Source organism: Amia ocellicauda, chromosome 3, assembly GCF_036373705.1.
Source record: "Amia ocellicauda isolate fAmiCal2 chromosome 3, fAmiCal2.hap1, whole genome shotgun sequence".
In the NCBI taxonomy this organism is placed as follows: Eukaryota; Metazoa; Chordata; class Actinopteri; order Amiiformes; family Amiidae; genus Amia; species Amia ocellicauda.
In genome coordinates, this window is record NC_089852.1 from 40,614,839 (window position 1) to 40,629,466 (window position 14,628).

At 41.5% G+C, this 14,628-nt stretch overlaps 2 protein-coding genes across 16 annotated transcripts in view; one reads left to right on the forward strand and one right to left on the reverse strand.

The window, feature by feature from the left end:
* Positions 1-1,498: 1,498 nt before the first annotated feature.
* On the forward strand, positions 1,499-10,259 carry ccdc83 (coiled-coil domain containing 83). Its single transcript, XM_066700089.1, has 10 exons — positions 1,499-1,927; positions 2,416-2,500; positions 2,903-3,071; positions 3,202-3,407; positions 5,203-5,367; positions 5,562-5,630; positions 5,797-5,918; positions 6,014-6,108; positions 6,928-7,112; positions 8,308-10,259. The coding sequence occupies exons 1-10, from the start codon at positions 1,860-1,862 to the stop codon at positions 8,491-8,493; spliced, it is 1,350 nt and encodes a 449-aa protein (XP_066556186.1). The 5' UTR covers positions 1,499-1,859; the 3' UTR covers positions 8,494-10,259.
* Positions 10,245-14,628, reverse strand: part of picalma (phosphatidylinositol binding clathrin assembly protein a) — a 51,216-nt gene continuing 46,832 nt past the window's right edge. For 12 of the 15 annotated variants that reach the window (XM_066699451.1, XM_066699456.1, XM_066699454.1 and 9 more), the window contains 2 exons: positions 13,017-13,120; positions 10,245-11,666 (listed from right to left, as the gene is read on the reverse strand). In XM_066699451.1, the coding sequence (XP_066555548.1) occupies positions 13,028-13,120 (93 nt within the window). In that variant the 3' untranslated portion in view covers positions 10,245-11,666; positions 13,017-13,027. The remainder of the gene's footprint in view (positions 11,667-13,016; positions 13,121-14,628) is intronic. The other 3 variants (XM_066699453.1, XM_066699458.1, XM_066699457.1) reach the window with 3 other exon arrangements.

Here is a 14,628-nt window from a genome sequence, read left to right on the forward strand (position 1 = left end):
GTCTCCCTACTCCCCTTCCTCTCCAAGCTCTCGGACTTTCTGTCTCAACACTCACTCCTTGATCCTCTGCAATCCGGCTTCTGCACAGCTCACTCCACTGAGACGGCTCTCCTGGCTGTCACTGACTCCCTCAGCTGTGCTCGGGCAGCCTCCCTCTCCTCAGTCCTCATCCTCCTTGACCTCTCTGCAGCATTTGACACTGTTGATCACTCCATCCTCCTCTCCTGCCTTGCTGACCTTGGGATCTCTGGGACTGCTCTCACCTGGTTCTCCTTCTACCTCAGTGACCGGACCCCAACCTCTCCTCACAGGCGTTCCTCAAGGCTCCGTCCTGGGCCCGCTCTTGTTCTCTCTCTACACTCGCTCCCTGGGCCCCCTCATCACTTCCCATGGTTTCTCCTACCACTTCTACACTGATGATGCCCAGATCTTCCTGTCTTTTCCCTCTTCTCAGCCTCTCAGCCCCTCTCGCATCTCTTCCTGCTTGTCTGCTATTTCCGCCTGGATGAACTTGCAGCACCTAAAGCTCAACCTCTCCAAATCGGATCTCCTCTTTTTTCCCCCCTCTTGCTCACCTTCTGCTGACCTCCCCATCTCGATCCCCTTGGAATCCACCACACTCTCTCCTCCTTCTTCCACAAAAAATCTAGGAGTCACCCTCGATCCTGTGCTCTCCTACTCCCAGCACATCACCACGATGACAAGCACCTGTAGATTCTTCCTGAGCAACATACACCAGATCCGTCCCTTCCTCACCGACTACTCGACTCAGCTACTCGTCCAGTCATTGGTCCTCTCCCGCCTGGACTACTGCAACTCCCTCCTGGCCGGCCTGCCTGCATCTACTACCCACCCACTCCAGCTCATCCAGAACTCTACGGCTTGTCTGGTATTCTCTGTGCCACGATTCGCACACGCTACTCCACTGCTCCTTGCTCCCTTTCCCGTAGCCCTTGTCTGTGACCCTACATCTTGACAGCACTTAGCTTTCACCGTCCAGGATGTAGGAAGTCTACTTGTGTAAATTGTAAATTGGAATTTGTAAAATGTATTTTGAATTGCTGTTTTAGCTAAATTGAATTTGTAATGATTGATGCCTTGTACTTCACTGTATTTCTGCACTTTGTTTGCACTTATGTTGTAAGTCGCCCTGGATAAGGGCGTCTGCCAAGAAATAAAAATATAATAATAATAATAATAATAATAATAATAATAATAATAATAATAATAATTAGAAAGTTGCCACTGTTGTAACTTTTATTCCACTATTTGTTTTTACATTCCACAAGACAGTATCCCTGCAGTAGCACATTGTTACAGCTAGGCGGCAGCCTCCAATGTGCGAATCGGTCGCCTTCTTGTTGCGCAGGTCTCCGCAGTTCTGCGCAGATTTTTACAATCCCACCGCTCCCATTGGCGGAGCCGCGCAGACCCCGCAGACCTGCGGGCATCTGCGCCGCACAGACGCGCTGTTTATTTCCTACCTCACTGCGGTGCGGGATTTGTTTCCATGGGAGCGAGTGGAAATCATACGGTTCACACCGAAAAGCAGCGAGACGAGTCTGTACCGCAGCGGGAGACGGTAATCAACTTTTAAATATACACGCACGATAAGAGTTTCTAATATAAACGTTTTTTTTTAATATGATTTCTGTAGTTGTATACTAATGCAGCTTTGTGTTTGCGTCCTGTAGCCTGCATACACTAGTATCACTGAGAACAGAATTACTTGCATTGAAATGAACCTTGTTTTCATTAAAAATAGCATACAATAATTGAAAGGGCTATTAAATTAAACGCAGTAATAGTTAATTCTCCAAATTCATTGCAACTGGGAACTGGGCCACTGGTTAGTGACAATGGGAAAGAAGAAACCTGCTGCCCCGGAGGACAAGATGACTTTAGCGGAGGCGTTCATAACTTTTCAGTAAGTCTGCACCTTGTGTCTATTAACACACACTCCCCCAAAACACACAAAAAGTCTAAAAAAAAGGTCGGTGCATTTAGCACTTCACCAATGTCCAAAATACAAAGTCCAAAAGTCCCTAACTGAAATGACTGGGGTTTCCCCTCCTTTCTATCCATCAGGACCTCGCACTTATCCAGAACCTCACTGTGGTGTCTTTTATTGAATGCTTAAAATGGTTTACATTTCTTTTAAGAACAATACATATAACACACCCACCCAGCTCCACCACAAATCCCTTCAATATTTAGCAGGGTTATGAATAGTTGATTTACATTGTTTATTTAACCATCTCCAATGGGTTTTCCAGTCATTACCATTTAATGTCTGCCTTATTTGATTAGCAAGTAAAGAAAGAAATGAAGAGAAAAATGCACTTTCTTAAAGAGAAATCTACAAAAGTACATACATTACAAGACCATGCCTGGAGTGTGTAATTGTGTTTATAGAATACAAGTCAAAAGAAAAGAAATAGAAGAGTTCCTGTCTGAAGTGAGCCAACTGGAGGAGAAGAACCAGAGATACAAGAAACGGGTAAGGAGGGAAGGGCATTGGCTTGGCAACCAGCATTTTTACACACTGTACTGCAATGCAATTAACTGAATTATTATGTTTACCAGGCTATCACTCTTTGTAAATCAGAAGTAGGTGTTCCTGACTAACATGTCCACCTGTGTGTTAGGCATTGTAGTGTTTCTGTTGTATTGTTCTTGTGCTGAATGTCGTTTTGCGAGGTAGTGGTGACCGTTAGGTGATGAAGTCTTCATTCTGAAAGAGAAAAGTGTGTTAGGAAGAGCTATGCCCATATCTGTGCAGAATAAAGAAAGCTACCATTGTAAAAATGTGACCCAGAGTTGTGCACTGCAGGACAATAAGAAACCCTACATTTGCAGTGGGCCTGTTGTGTGTGATTGTGTCGTTGTTGTGCCGGTGAAGAAGAAGCAGCTGACGGAGGAGCAGACGGGGCACATCCGCACTCTGCTGAAGCAGGCAAAGGAGCAGGAGCGCGACCTGGAGCAGAGCGAGGTGGTGAACAGGGAGCAGGTCGAGCAGGCCCAGAGAGAGTACTGGGAGCTGGCCAGGACCAGCGATCACCAACTGGAAGGTAGAGACTACTGTGCACAGGAAAACCTACAGCGTTGACACTCTTAAGCGCTGGAACATGGCCTTTGTGAGGACATGCTAATATTGAACTGCCCGTAGTGACTTACCCTGTGCTGTGCTGTGTATGGCAGAGCTGCGCAGGGAGCTCCGAGGTCTGGAGCAAAAGGTCCTGGCGGGGCACAGTGAGAGACGCTGCTGGCTGGCGTACAAGACAGTGGGCAGCCAGGAGCACGGCCTGCAAGTCCAGCTGCTGGAGGGGGAACTCCGACAATTGCAGCGGGACTTTCAGGAGATAGCAGGTCTGTGTCTCTCGGTTCATTTTCCATGTGGTGGTGCTGTGGGTTTCAGTCTGACGTAAAACAGGAAATATTTCATAACAAATTCCAGTTGGTGCTTGGAGATGACCTAGATAGGAGAGAGGGTGGTGGTGGAGATAAATAGGTTATATACCAACATGATGAATTGTATTCAGAATGCATTAATTATTGTTGCTTATGGTTCTTGTATCTGTACAGTTTATTGAAATTATTGAGATTCATAGAATAATCTTCTTTATGTCCATTTGGTTCATATGGACCAATCAGTTTCCTTGTGACCTTTTAAAGGTCATATTATAATCTTTTTAGCTACACAACTGCTGTATTCAAGGACTCCCATGTTTTTATTTTCATTCTTAAAAAGGGATACTACAGCTTTTTAAGTCACATTCAAAACCCACAATCAGTTTTAGATGTTCTTTCATTTCTAGTTTCTAAGCCTGTAGATTTACATTAGTGTAGTACATTTATTGGCAATAGTTTTCCCACAGAAACGTGGATACATATACTAGTCACTTCTATAGTTTTTGAGTTACGCATCTAAACAACTGCAACCTACAAAAAAAAAAAAAAATATATATATATATATATATATATATATATATATATATATATATATACACTCACCTAAAGGATTATTAGGAACACCATACTAATACTGTGTTTGACCCCCTTTCACCTTCAGAACTGCCTTAATTCTACGTGGCATTGATTCAACAAGGTGCTGAAAGCATTCTTTAGAAATGTTGGCCCGTATTGATAGGATAGCATCTTGCAGTTGATGGAGATTTGTGGGATGCACATCCAGGGCACGAAGCTCCCGTTCCACCACATCCCAAAGATGCTCTATTGGGTTGAGATCTGGTGACTGTGGGGGCCAGTTTAGTACAGTGAACTCATTGTCATGTTCAAGAAACCAATTTGAAATGATTCGACCTTTGTGACATGGTGCATTATCCTGCTGGAAGTAGCCATCAGAGGATGGGTACATGGTGGTCATAAAGGGATGGACATGGTCAGAAACAATGCTCAGGTAGGCCGTGGCATTTAAACGATGCCCAATTGGCACTAAGGGGCCTAAAGTGTGCCAAGAAAACATCCCCCACACCATTACACCACCACCACCAGCCTGCACAGTGGTAACAAGGCATGATGGATCCATGTTCTCATTCTGTTTACGCCAAATTCTGACTCTACCATCTGAATGTCTCAACAGAAATCGAGACTCATCAGACCAGGCAACATTTTTCCAGTCTTCAACTGTCCAATTTTGGTGAGCTTGTGCAAATTGTAGCCTCTTTTTCCTATTTGTAGTGGAGATGAGTGGTACCCGGTGGGGTCTTCTGCTGTTGTAGCCCATCCGCCTCAAGGTTGTACGTGTTGTGGCTTCACAAATGCTTTGCTGCATACCTCGGTTGTAACGAGTGGTTATTTCAGTCAAAGTTGCTCTTCTATCAGCTTGAATCAGTCGGCCCATTCTCCTCTGACCTCTAGCATCAACAAGGCATTTTCGCCCACAGGACTGCCGCATACTGGATGTTTTTCCCTTTTCACACCATTCTTTGTAAACCCTAGAAATGGTTGTGCGTGAAAATCCCAGTAACTGAGCAGATTGTGAAATACTCAGACCGGCCCGTCTGGCACCAACAACCATGCCACGCTCAAAATTGCTTAAATCACCTTTCTTTCCCATTCAGACATTCAGTTTGGAGTTCAGGAGATTGTCTTGACCAGGACCACACCCCTAAATGCATTGAAGCAACTGCCATGTGATTGGTTGGTTAGATAATTGCATTAATGAGAAATTGAACAGGTGTTCCTAATAATCCTTTAGGTGAGTGTATATATATTTGTTTTGTTTTTTTTAGTTTTTTTGTTTGTTTTGCAGATCACATCCAACGATCCTTGGATGTGACAGTTAGTGAAATTGATAAGAAAACAGAAAAGCTGATCGATGAGACGAAACATTTTGCTACAGAGGTATTATATGATATATTGACTGAATCATATAATTAGCATAACAATTTAATCGTGACTGATTCCGCCTGGACAGGACAGCCCTGATTTGTAAAATCTAAACACAATTTTTCACCATTGAACAGAATTGTGTATTGACACAATGCAGAATGAATGTATGCATTTCCAACATTAATGATGTAATCTCCTTCCTCCAGACGGCCATTAAACATCTTGGCAAACACAGCCGTCAGGAGATCAGGGAGAATGAATGGTTGAAAAAAGAGGTATTCAAGGTTTTATTTACTTCTGTAATATTTACAGGGATTCAAGATTTTGCAGTTTTTCTGGTTGATTGGTATGTGCACAGCACTTTGAATTGTAACTGCCCTAGAATTAAGAACCTACTTAAATATAATTTGATCTAAATTAAATGTCTGTTTTCTGGCTCAGATAACAATTTACAATAGAGAAGTTGCTTTACTGGAGAATGCCGTCCAGAAACTGGAGGAGGAGAATTTGGCGATCGTAAATGAGATGTTTGAGCACAGACTGGGTAACCTGAAGATCTCCCGGTAACACTGACTTAACACTTACCATGATGTGGACTAGAGTTACACCTGCAGACCGGAAAATCCCAAATAAAGTGTGTCTTCGTTGTTACACACAGAAAGGTGTTCCTCACTGAGGCAGCTGGCCTAGATGTGATTGACACCGGGATGCTGGGGGAAGATTTCGACAAACTGTATCTCACTGATCAACCAGGTAGAGCCCTCATGGTTCGTCCAGAGGTCACATATGTGTGTTTGAGATGGTTTGGACCAACAGATAAGGAGAAGTTGCTATGATGGAGATAGTCATTTCCATCTCTGTTTCTCTTAGGAAAAGAGAAGTGATTTGACCACAAGAGGGCACTGACTTAGTAGTTTTGCTACTGAAGGGCTCTGAGGATGTGCTGTTTATTATTCTCACCAAGCACCAAAACTGAAGTTCCTCTTGGGCTGTCACTGTATTTTAAGTCAGGTTTATTTTCACCTCGGAGGAAAACTTAATCTTTGTGGAACATGACATCAGCTGCACTGCCTGCTGTGAAAGGACTACACTTGCTCAGTTGCTGCGGAAGTGCGGCACAAGCGAGGAATTTGTTAACGGCCATCCCTTTCAGTATATACAAAAAATCTTGGTAATTCATCTCTGATAAGAACAAAATAACTGGAGTCAGAGGAAGGCATGAAGCCATAACATCCCACACCCATTTCCCTTGCTTTATTTGTCAAAACACTCACTCGAGTTTTCCCTGATCAAAAAAAACAATTACGGTTATACTGTTATCACCCAGACATCACTGTAGGCCTATAAAACACAAACGAAAGGCAGCATCTCTTGTGCTCACAGATGGGGAAGGGTGCAGTTCCTGTATCCTAAGTACTGTATCACGCACCCCAATAATAGGGCTTAAACACTGCCCATAAACAGGCACACAAAGCTGACAAAAAGTCAACTATACATGCACTCGTATATTTTTTCTCTTTCCTCTGTTCGTGCCGCCGCACAATCCTCTTGATTGTCAACGTTTCCCTCCAGACGCACCTTCCAGACCTATACATTTCCTCCTGGCAGCAGCGGAAGGAGGGAACGGTCTCGGCGTACCCAGAGAACTGGAGGGAGATGAAAGAGGCGCCAGCTGCAGCCGGCCGGCCGACCAGCCAACTGCATCTCCCGCGCAGGATCTCAGAGTCGCGCTGTACGGGAGCCAGGTGAACTTTCAAGTGAGGCATTCAGCAAACGAAGCCCGTGTTTGTTAGCTGGTAAAATGGGAGGAAGCTTAAACAAAGGGATGACAGACTTGAAAGGCACGCTGGCTGAGCAGAAGCCAGTTTTATTATTGCCTATTGGTTTGGTGATTAAAGTACATCACTAAACTGCAAGTCTTCTGAAGAGAGTGTGTCATATATGATCGGGGGGATACTTATTTTCTACATACCGGCAATTAGTCAATTATCTCAGAGGTTTGCAAAAGAGCCAACTAATCGAGCTCCATAAAACCCCCAGTGACTCTCCAGTTATCAGTTCCTTTGCTTTAATAACCCATATTGTTTTACCAGAATCACCAGGGAAGATTCTTTACTGTGCATCAGTCTTAAAACTATTTTTACCCGGCAGATAAACCATGTTCCATTCAGGCAGTGTCGGTATCGTAGTTCAACATTTTCAAAGAGTGCATGCTGCCATTAGAAGCAGGCTGGCCATGTTTTATGAGGACCATATGCCTCCAGCATCATCTGCAGTTTCTCTGCTGTAACTATATATAGGTCAGTCTGCGCTTTAGGGCAGCAAAAAGTGTTGCATTTCAGTTCCAAATGAAGTTCTAATATATCAATCTATTATGTGTGTCAGATTTATTGCTGGAGATTTATTTTATACAGATTTCTCTCAAATCCCTAGAATATTGAAAACACACAATGGCTATTAAAATAATCCAGTATAAGAATAAGATCTTAGTTTCTGGGTTTCGAGATGGTTATTTTTCTATATTTTAAACTGTTAGACAGATAACTTCCTTGTTCTCATTTAAATACCTGCCACAGTATCAACTAATAAATTATGAGTATTGTAAAAACGGAGGAAAGGTTTTTACCCAAAAGGTTTTACTGATCTAGTGAATACCATTTATGAAACATTAGAAACAAAACAGTATATAAATGCTGCTCCACCCAGTTTCATAAATATATGACCAATGTAAGTTATAGTTTTATATTTATTTGATCAAATTTAGACTGTCTATCCACAGGGGCTGCCAGTAGGTTGTGGACGCTCATCTGTCCCTCTTGTGAGTCGCTGGAAAAGAGACACTAGGTTAATCCCAGTAACAATCCCGCTCCTTGTCAGACTGGTAGAGTGTGTTGAAGCCAAGCCAGACAGGAACTAGCGCAGTGTTGCTGAAAACCCCTCTGTTGTGTGTAGGAGCCCATGCAGCTGGGGCCCCTGGAGCTGAAGCTGCTGAGTGTGGTGGGCCAAGCCATGCCCATTCATCAAGCCCAGTCCTCCCCAAGACAGGACTGTGGCCCCCGCACAGGGCGGGAGACAGAGGATTGGCCCGTTACTTCGAACATGATCCAGTCTAGATTTGGAGAACCGGCCCCCAGCTAGCGTCCTGAGCCCGACAGACCTGCACGATGGACACTACTTTTGGAAAGCACCTTTAACACAACTGGGACATTCCTAGCCTTGGAGTGCCAGGGTGATTGGGGGTTGACAGCAGGTTTTACTTATTTGAAACGTCGAAGTACTGAATGTGCAGTCCCCTGCCCACCTGATAAAACGCATGTATGTAACCTTCCACCAAACTTTAAAAATGTAAAATTTAGGGGTGCCACGATATATCGGTGGGTTATCGGATCGACACTGATTAAGGGAGAAACTACATTATGCGCTATATATTTTTTTTGGTTAATATAGCCGATAAAGTTTACCAATACTTATGTGGGTTGTCGCATATAATGCTGTGATGCATAAAGGAAAGAGACAGTGAAGTATTTGTTTGTGGTACCATCTGGAGCAATAAATATGTCTCCAAGGAGTGTGGTTTGGATTTTTATAAAATATCAGAAAATAACATCAGAACAGCCGATTGCAAATATTTCACATGGTGGCAACAGCGGTAAAGATTACAGCAAATTGAATACATCACCTCAAGACGTGCTGTGTCACTGAATACAATGACTACTTCAAGATATCTATGGAAAAGAAACAAGAAAACTGCGCCAAAACAACTATCGATACCTGAAGCACTTAAAGGGATACTTCGGTATTTTGGCATTTTAGCCCGATTAAATCACTTAATCACCCAGAGTCATACGAATCCGTGGAAACCTTTTGAAATTCTGTGCCTCCAGTTTGAAGAAATTAGAATTTTTTGTTTTATTAGATTAGCACAATTGCTGTAAGTCAATGCCTCGTGTGTATTCATAATTAGCCATTTTGTGAGAGTCAGCGTTTTGCGACCATTGTCTTCCGAACGAAAAATTCAAATTTCTTCAAACAGGACGCACAGAATAAAAAAGTTTTTTACGGATTCGTATGGCTCTGGGTGAGTAAGACACCAGGGTTAAAATGCCAAAATACCGAGGTATCCCTTTAAATGATCACAGAAATATAGAAGTGGAGATGCCAATCAACTGTTTAATGAAATGTATTGCTGAATGATAAGCCTTCAAAAAGCCTTCCACTTACGCTAAAACTATGAGCAAGATACTGTAATCTGGAGCCATGAATCTAAACTGGATATAGGTCTATATATCCATATTAGATTTAATTTAATTTTGTTTATTTCCTTTTTATTTTGCTATGTTCCAAGTTACCTTATACAGTCATCTGCCAAATTGTTTTCCGGTTAAAACAAAAATGTTGTAATCTTAAAACTTGTATATATTTTATGTTGTGTTGTTTGTGTTTATTAAAGGACCAGTTGTCTCTCTACAGTTATACGCAATGCTTTTTTCCCTTGATAGGACATTTGATTAGTTGTGTACAAAGTGTAAAAAACATTGATTTACAGTTTAAAAAACATTATTATTGAAATGTATAAAGTTACAAACTATCATTTTTAAAAGTAAATATTTTAAAGTGTGTCTATTTTGCTTCCAAATCTATCTATAAGCACAAGCAAAACAAACAGCATGTGTTGGCATTTTATGCAAAAGGGTGGAAAAGTAGTTAAAATAGAACATTCTTATCGGTACTCCTTTTAATTACTTAGATTGTTTGCATGTGGTCAATAACATTACATTAAAATGTTTTTTGTTTTTCCTATGTTCTACATGAGTTCATTGAATAACACAATGCTCTTCTACAGGTAACACTGCAATGAGAAGAACAAAGCATGTAAATAAAATAAAAACTTTGTGGAAGCTGCACTTTATTTGAAAATCAACCCATTTCTGCTTACATACATTTTTTTTTTATAAACAAAAATAGAATCTGCAAGGACAATGCAGCAAATATGCTAAATTAATGACTAGAATTGCCTTCATATTTCAGACTATCCTTCATACCCCTCGAATGGACAGAATCTGTTTTATATACACAAAGCACCGATCAACAGTGCTCCCCCCATTTCTCTGTTCAACTGGACCCCTTTACTACAAATTTACATAGAAACTACCGACCCATATGGATATTTCCCCTCCATTTTCAATGATGCCAAACACAGAAAATGCTCCCATCTACGTCTACTGCCACGTTGAGATTCCTGCAGTGCTGGTCATTAGAAAGATGTCGTAACATGAAGGCAACTCCTCACATTCAGATTGGAAAGGCAGCCATATAATTGTCAATGTAAAATAATGACATGCCAAGCATAAAGCAATACAGATCCTTCCCAATGCAATACTGCTGAATCACAAATGTAGTGCTTTACTAGTCAGATAAATGTTCCCTTGCAAAATCCTAGGCACAGAATTGACTATGTGGATTAATAAATTGTATATTTCTCCCCTATTTCCCTTACAAACGTAGGGTTGTGAGATTCTGAGCTACAAAGAATTGTACTTGACAAAACTGTTTTAGAGAATATTTAGTGCTCTATCAGTCAGTTTTACAGGTGTTTTTTTTAATATTTATTTTGAAACTCAGTCACTCAATTATACAATCACCCATACCCATGAATAATCCTGAATCACTCTCACAAGGAAGTGTTCGATGTTTTTTTTTGTTTTTTATGTCTTTAACGGATAATCATAAATAAATACAAACAATACACAAGGAATGTCTACTGCAAACGTAATAGTTTTTTTTCTTCTTAAAAAAAAAGGAAATAAAAACCAAAATCAATAGTATAAACTGTAGTTAGCATTTCTAATTTGTGACAGTTAAATTAGATACTGCATGATTGATGATCAGATCAAGTGTTAAATGATTCCCCGTCCCCCCCGACCGCCCCCAAAGAAAACATCAAGCTGTATGTTACACCCAAGTATTTTTTCATACATAACAGTAAAGTCTAAATTCCTCCCTTCCAGCTCCAATATCTATCTACAGGTGTCACGTAAGATGAGTGATCCCAATGTTGGGTTATAACAACAGCTTAAACTGTTACTGTGTTAGACAAATTACAAAAATTTGCGCCGGTCCAGAGACGCTGTTTAAACATGGTTCCCCACCCCCCCACCCCCATATCATTACACCTCTCAATCCTTCACATGTCCATAGTATGTTGATATTTCCACTGAAGAGTAAAGACAGCAAAGTGGATTAGAGTTTTGCCGCTTAGCGCTCATCTTCAGAAAGCAACGACTCCCTTCAAATTACATGAACTGCATCTGCTGGGAAAAGGAAAAAACAAAAACAAGAAAAGTCATCAATAAACCTCTAATGTTTTTGTGGGGTCTACAAATTGAACAGTGTTGCAGTTCTGTAAAGTTAAGTATTTTAAGATTCACAGATTTAATTTATTTCTAGTAATTAGTTGCCCTCTGAGCATCTTGTTTCTGATTATTTTAGTTTAATCGCTTTGTAGGTAACAGTATTATGAGCTGTGCACTAGAAAATTAAATCCCAAAGTCTTCATATTCATTTGCTACTGATAATTGAAACAAAATGTGCATTTAAATTGAAAGGCCTCTATATTTTACAGATCCAACCTGTTGAATCTTTCTATTTTCGCTGTGTAAGGTTATATAGAAGCAGTCTAACCCTAAGGAGCCCATTGCAATAAGTGTCACATACAGAGGCCTGGTGAAGTGGGATAATATAATATAAACGAAAGGAATATAGATGGTTAAATGCTTCAGTTATGTCCTCAAGGCACGTTCAAAGTTTTCCTTCTGTGCTCAGCTTTTAAATGATAGATCATGCTGATTGAGTCAATCTTACAAATCTTGACTAAAAGGCGTTTTCAGTCCAATTACTGTTTATATGAAACGCTCTGCTGGAATAAATTAAGACTAAATCAGAGTGTTTATAATAATTGTAATAAAGATGGGGAAAGGGAGGTGAGGTGGGGGGGTGGGAGGGATTAATGCCATACTGTGAAGTTCAAGCCCTTTCAGATTTTCCTTCCATGTAAAAGTGATTTCACCACTGGGCGATATCCTCTGAAACTCCTGCAGTTCTGCTGCCATTATTAAAAAGTTAATTTTGTTAATTTCATCATTCACTGTATGCAGGTCCTACTTTTAGGGTGGAATAGTAAAGTGCCCTAGTTTATTATGCACTGAAACTGGAATTCTTAACAACTTAATTACATTTTTTTACTTCAATCTCCTGGTTGCTGGTCACTCAAAAAGCACACAAACTTGCCGTGCTTACTTCCATTAATACATTGAATTTAAACGGCTGTGTGTTGCACTACAAGATTGTTCACAGATCCATGTGCTCATACTAAAAGAGTGACACACAAATGGGCCACATGGGACAATTTGGGAGAGTTTTTCGACAGCTTGGGGTTCTTCAGGGCAAGAGAAAGCCGACTGAAGGAAAGCGGAAACAATTTAAGGTGACCAACAGAGATTACAGAATTTTGAAACCCCAGAGTGAAATTAAACCCAAATTCCTCAAGTTTCGTAGAACAGGATTGTTATGTATTCACATGCCTAACAAAGGTTCTTTATTGTTAAGATCATGCAACACACGTACACACACATACACACACACACACACAGAACATGCTGTACCTAAAGATGTTCTACAAGAAATCCTTGAGAGAGAGCTCTGCAAAAGGGTCCTTTCCTGGAGCTCTGAGAGGACTTTGACTGGAAGGACTAGAAGCTGCAGAAAGCTAGTTCAAAGAGAATGAGAGACAGTGAAGGAATCGAGGAACAGCCAGGAAATATTCAAGTGAGAGAGAGAGAGAGAGAGAGAGAGAAAAAAGTTTACAGAGAAAGTGATGCGAGACAGATTAAGAATGAAGGCTACACAGCTTCATTGATCAATCTGTGGGAATCAAGGCTGCGTGAACAGCCCAGCCATGAAGGAACTGGAAAGTGTCATCAGCGACAGAAAAGAAACCCTCCTTCACAATGCAAGACTCTCCCTCACTAGGCTTGTGTGTCTATATATACACATGTACACTCACCTAAAGGATTATTAGGAACACCATACTAATACTGTGTTTGACCCCCTTTCGCCTTCAGAACTGCCTTAATTCTACATGGCATTGATTCAACAAGGTGCTGAAAGCATTCTTTAGAAACGTTGGCCCATATTGATAGGATAGCATCTTGCAGTTGATGGAGATTTGTGGGATGCACATCCAGGGCACGAAGCTCCCGTTCCACCACATCCCAAAGATGCTCTATTGGGTTGAGATCTGGTGACTGTGGGGGCCAGTTTAGTACAGTGAACTCATTGTCATGTTCAAGAAACCAATTTGAAATGATTCGACCTTTGTGACATGGTGCATTATCCTGCTGGAAGTAGCCATCAGAGGATGGGTACATGGTGGTCATAAAGGGATGGACATGGTCAGAAACAATGCTCAGGTAGGCCGTGGCATTTAAACGATGCCCAATTGGCACTAAGGGGCCTAAAGTGTGCCAAGAAAACATCCCCCACACCATTACACCACCACCACCACCAGCCTGCACAGTGGTAACAAGGCATGATGGATCCATGTTCTCATTCTGTTTACGCCAAATTCTGACTCTACCATCTGAATGTCTCAACAGAAATCGAGACTCATCAGACCAGGCAACATTTTTCCAGTCTTCAACTGTCCAATTTTGGTGAGCTTGTGCAAATTGTAGCCTCTTTTTCCTATTTGTAGTGGAGATGAGTGGTACCCGGTGGGGTCTTCTGCTGTTGTAGCCCATCCGCCTCAAGGTTGTACGTGTTGTGGCTTCACAAATGCTTTGCTGCATACCTCGGTTGTAACGAGTGGTTATTTCAGTCAAAGTTGCTCTTCTATCAGCTTGAATCAGTCAGCCCATTCTCCTCTGACCTCTAGCATCAACAAGGCATTTTCGCCCACAGGACTGCCGCATACTGGATGTTTTTCCCTTTTCACACCATTCTTTGTAAACCCTAGAAATGGTTGTGCGTGAAAATCCCAGTAACTGAGCAGATTGTGAAATACTCAGACCGGCCCGTCTGGCACCAACAACCATGCCACGCTCAAAATTGTTTAAATCACCTTTCTTTCCCATTCAGACATTCAGTTTGGAGTTCAGGAGATTGTCTTGACCAGGACCACACCCCTAAATGCATTGAAGCAACTGCCATGTGATTGGTTGGTTAGATAATTGCATTAATGAGAAATTGAACAGGTGTTCCTAATAATCCTTTAGG

Coding starts and splice junctions, on each gene's coding strand:
- ccdc83 (XM_066700089.1), top strand. CDS start 1,860: ATGGGAAAGAAGAAACCTGCTGCCCCGGAGGACAAGATGACTTTAGCG. Junction 5,919..6,013: donor GGTAACCTGAAGATCTCCCG/GTAACACTGACT, acceptor TGTTACACACAG/AAAGGTGTTCCTCACTGAGG. Junction 7,113..8,307: donor GGAGCCAGGTGAACTTTCAA/GTGAGGCATTCA, acceptor TGTTGTGTGTAG/GAGCCCATGCAGCTGGGGCC.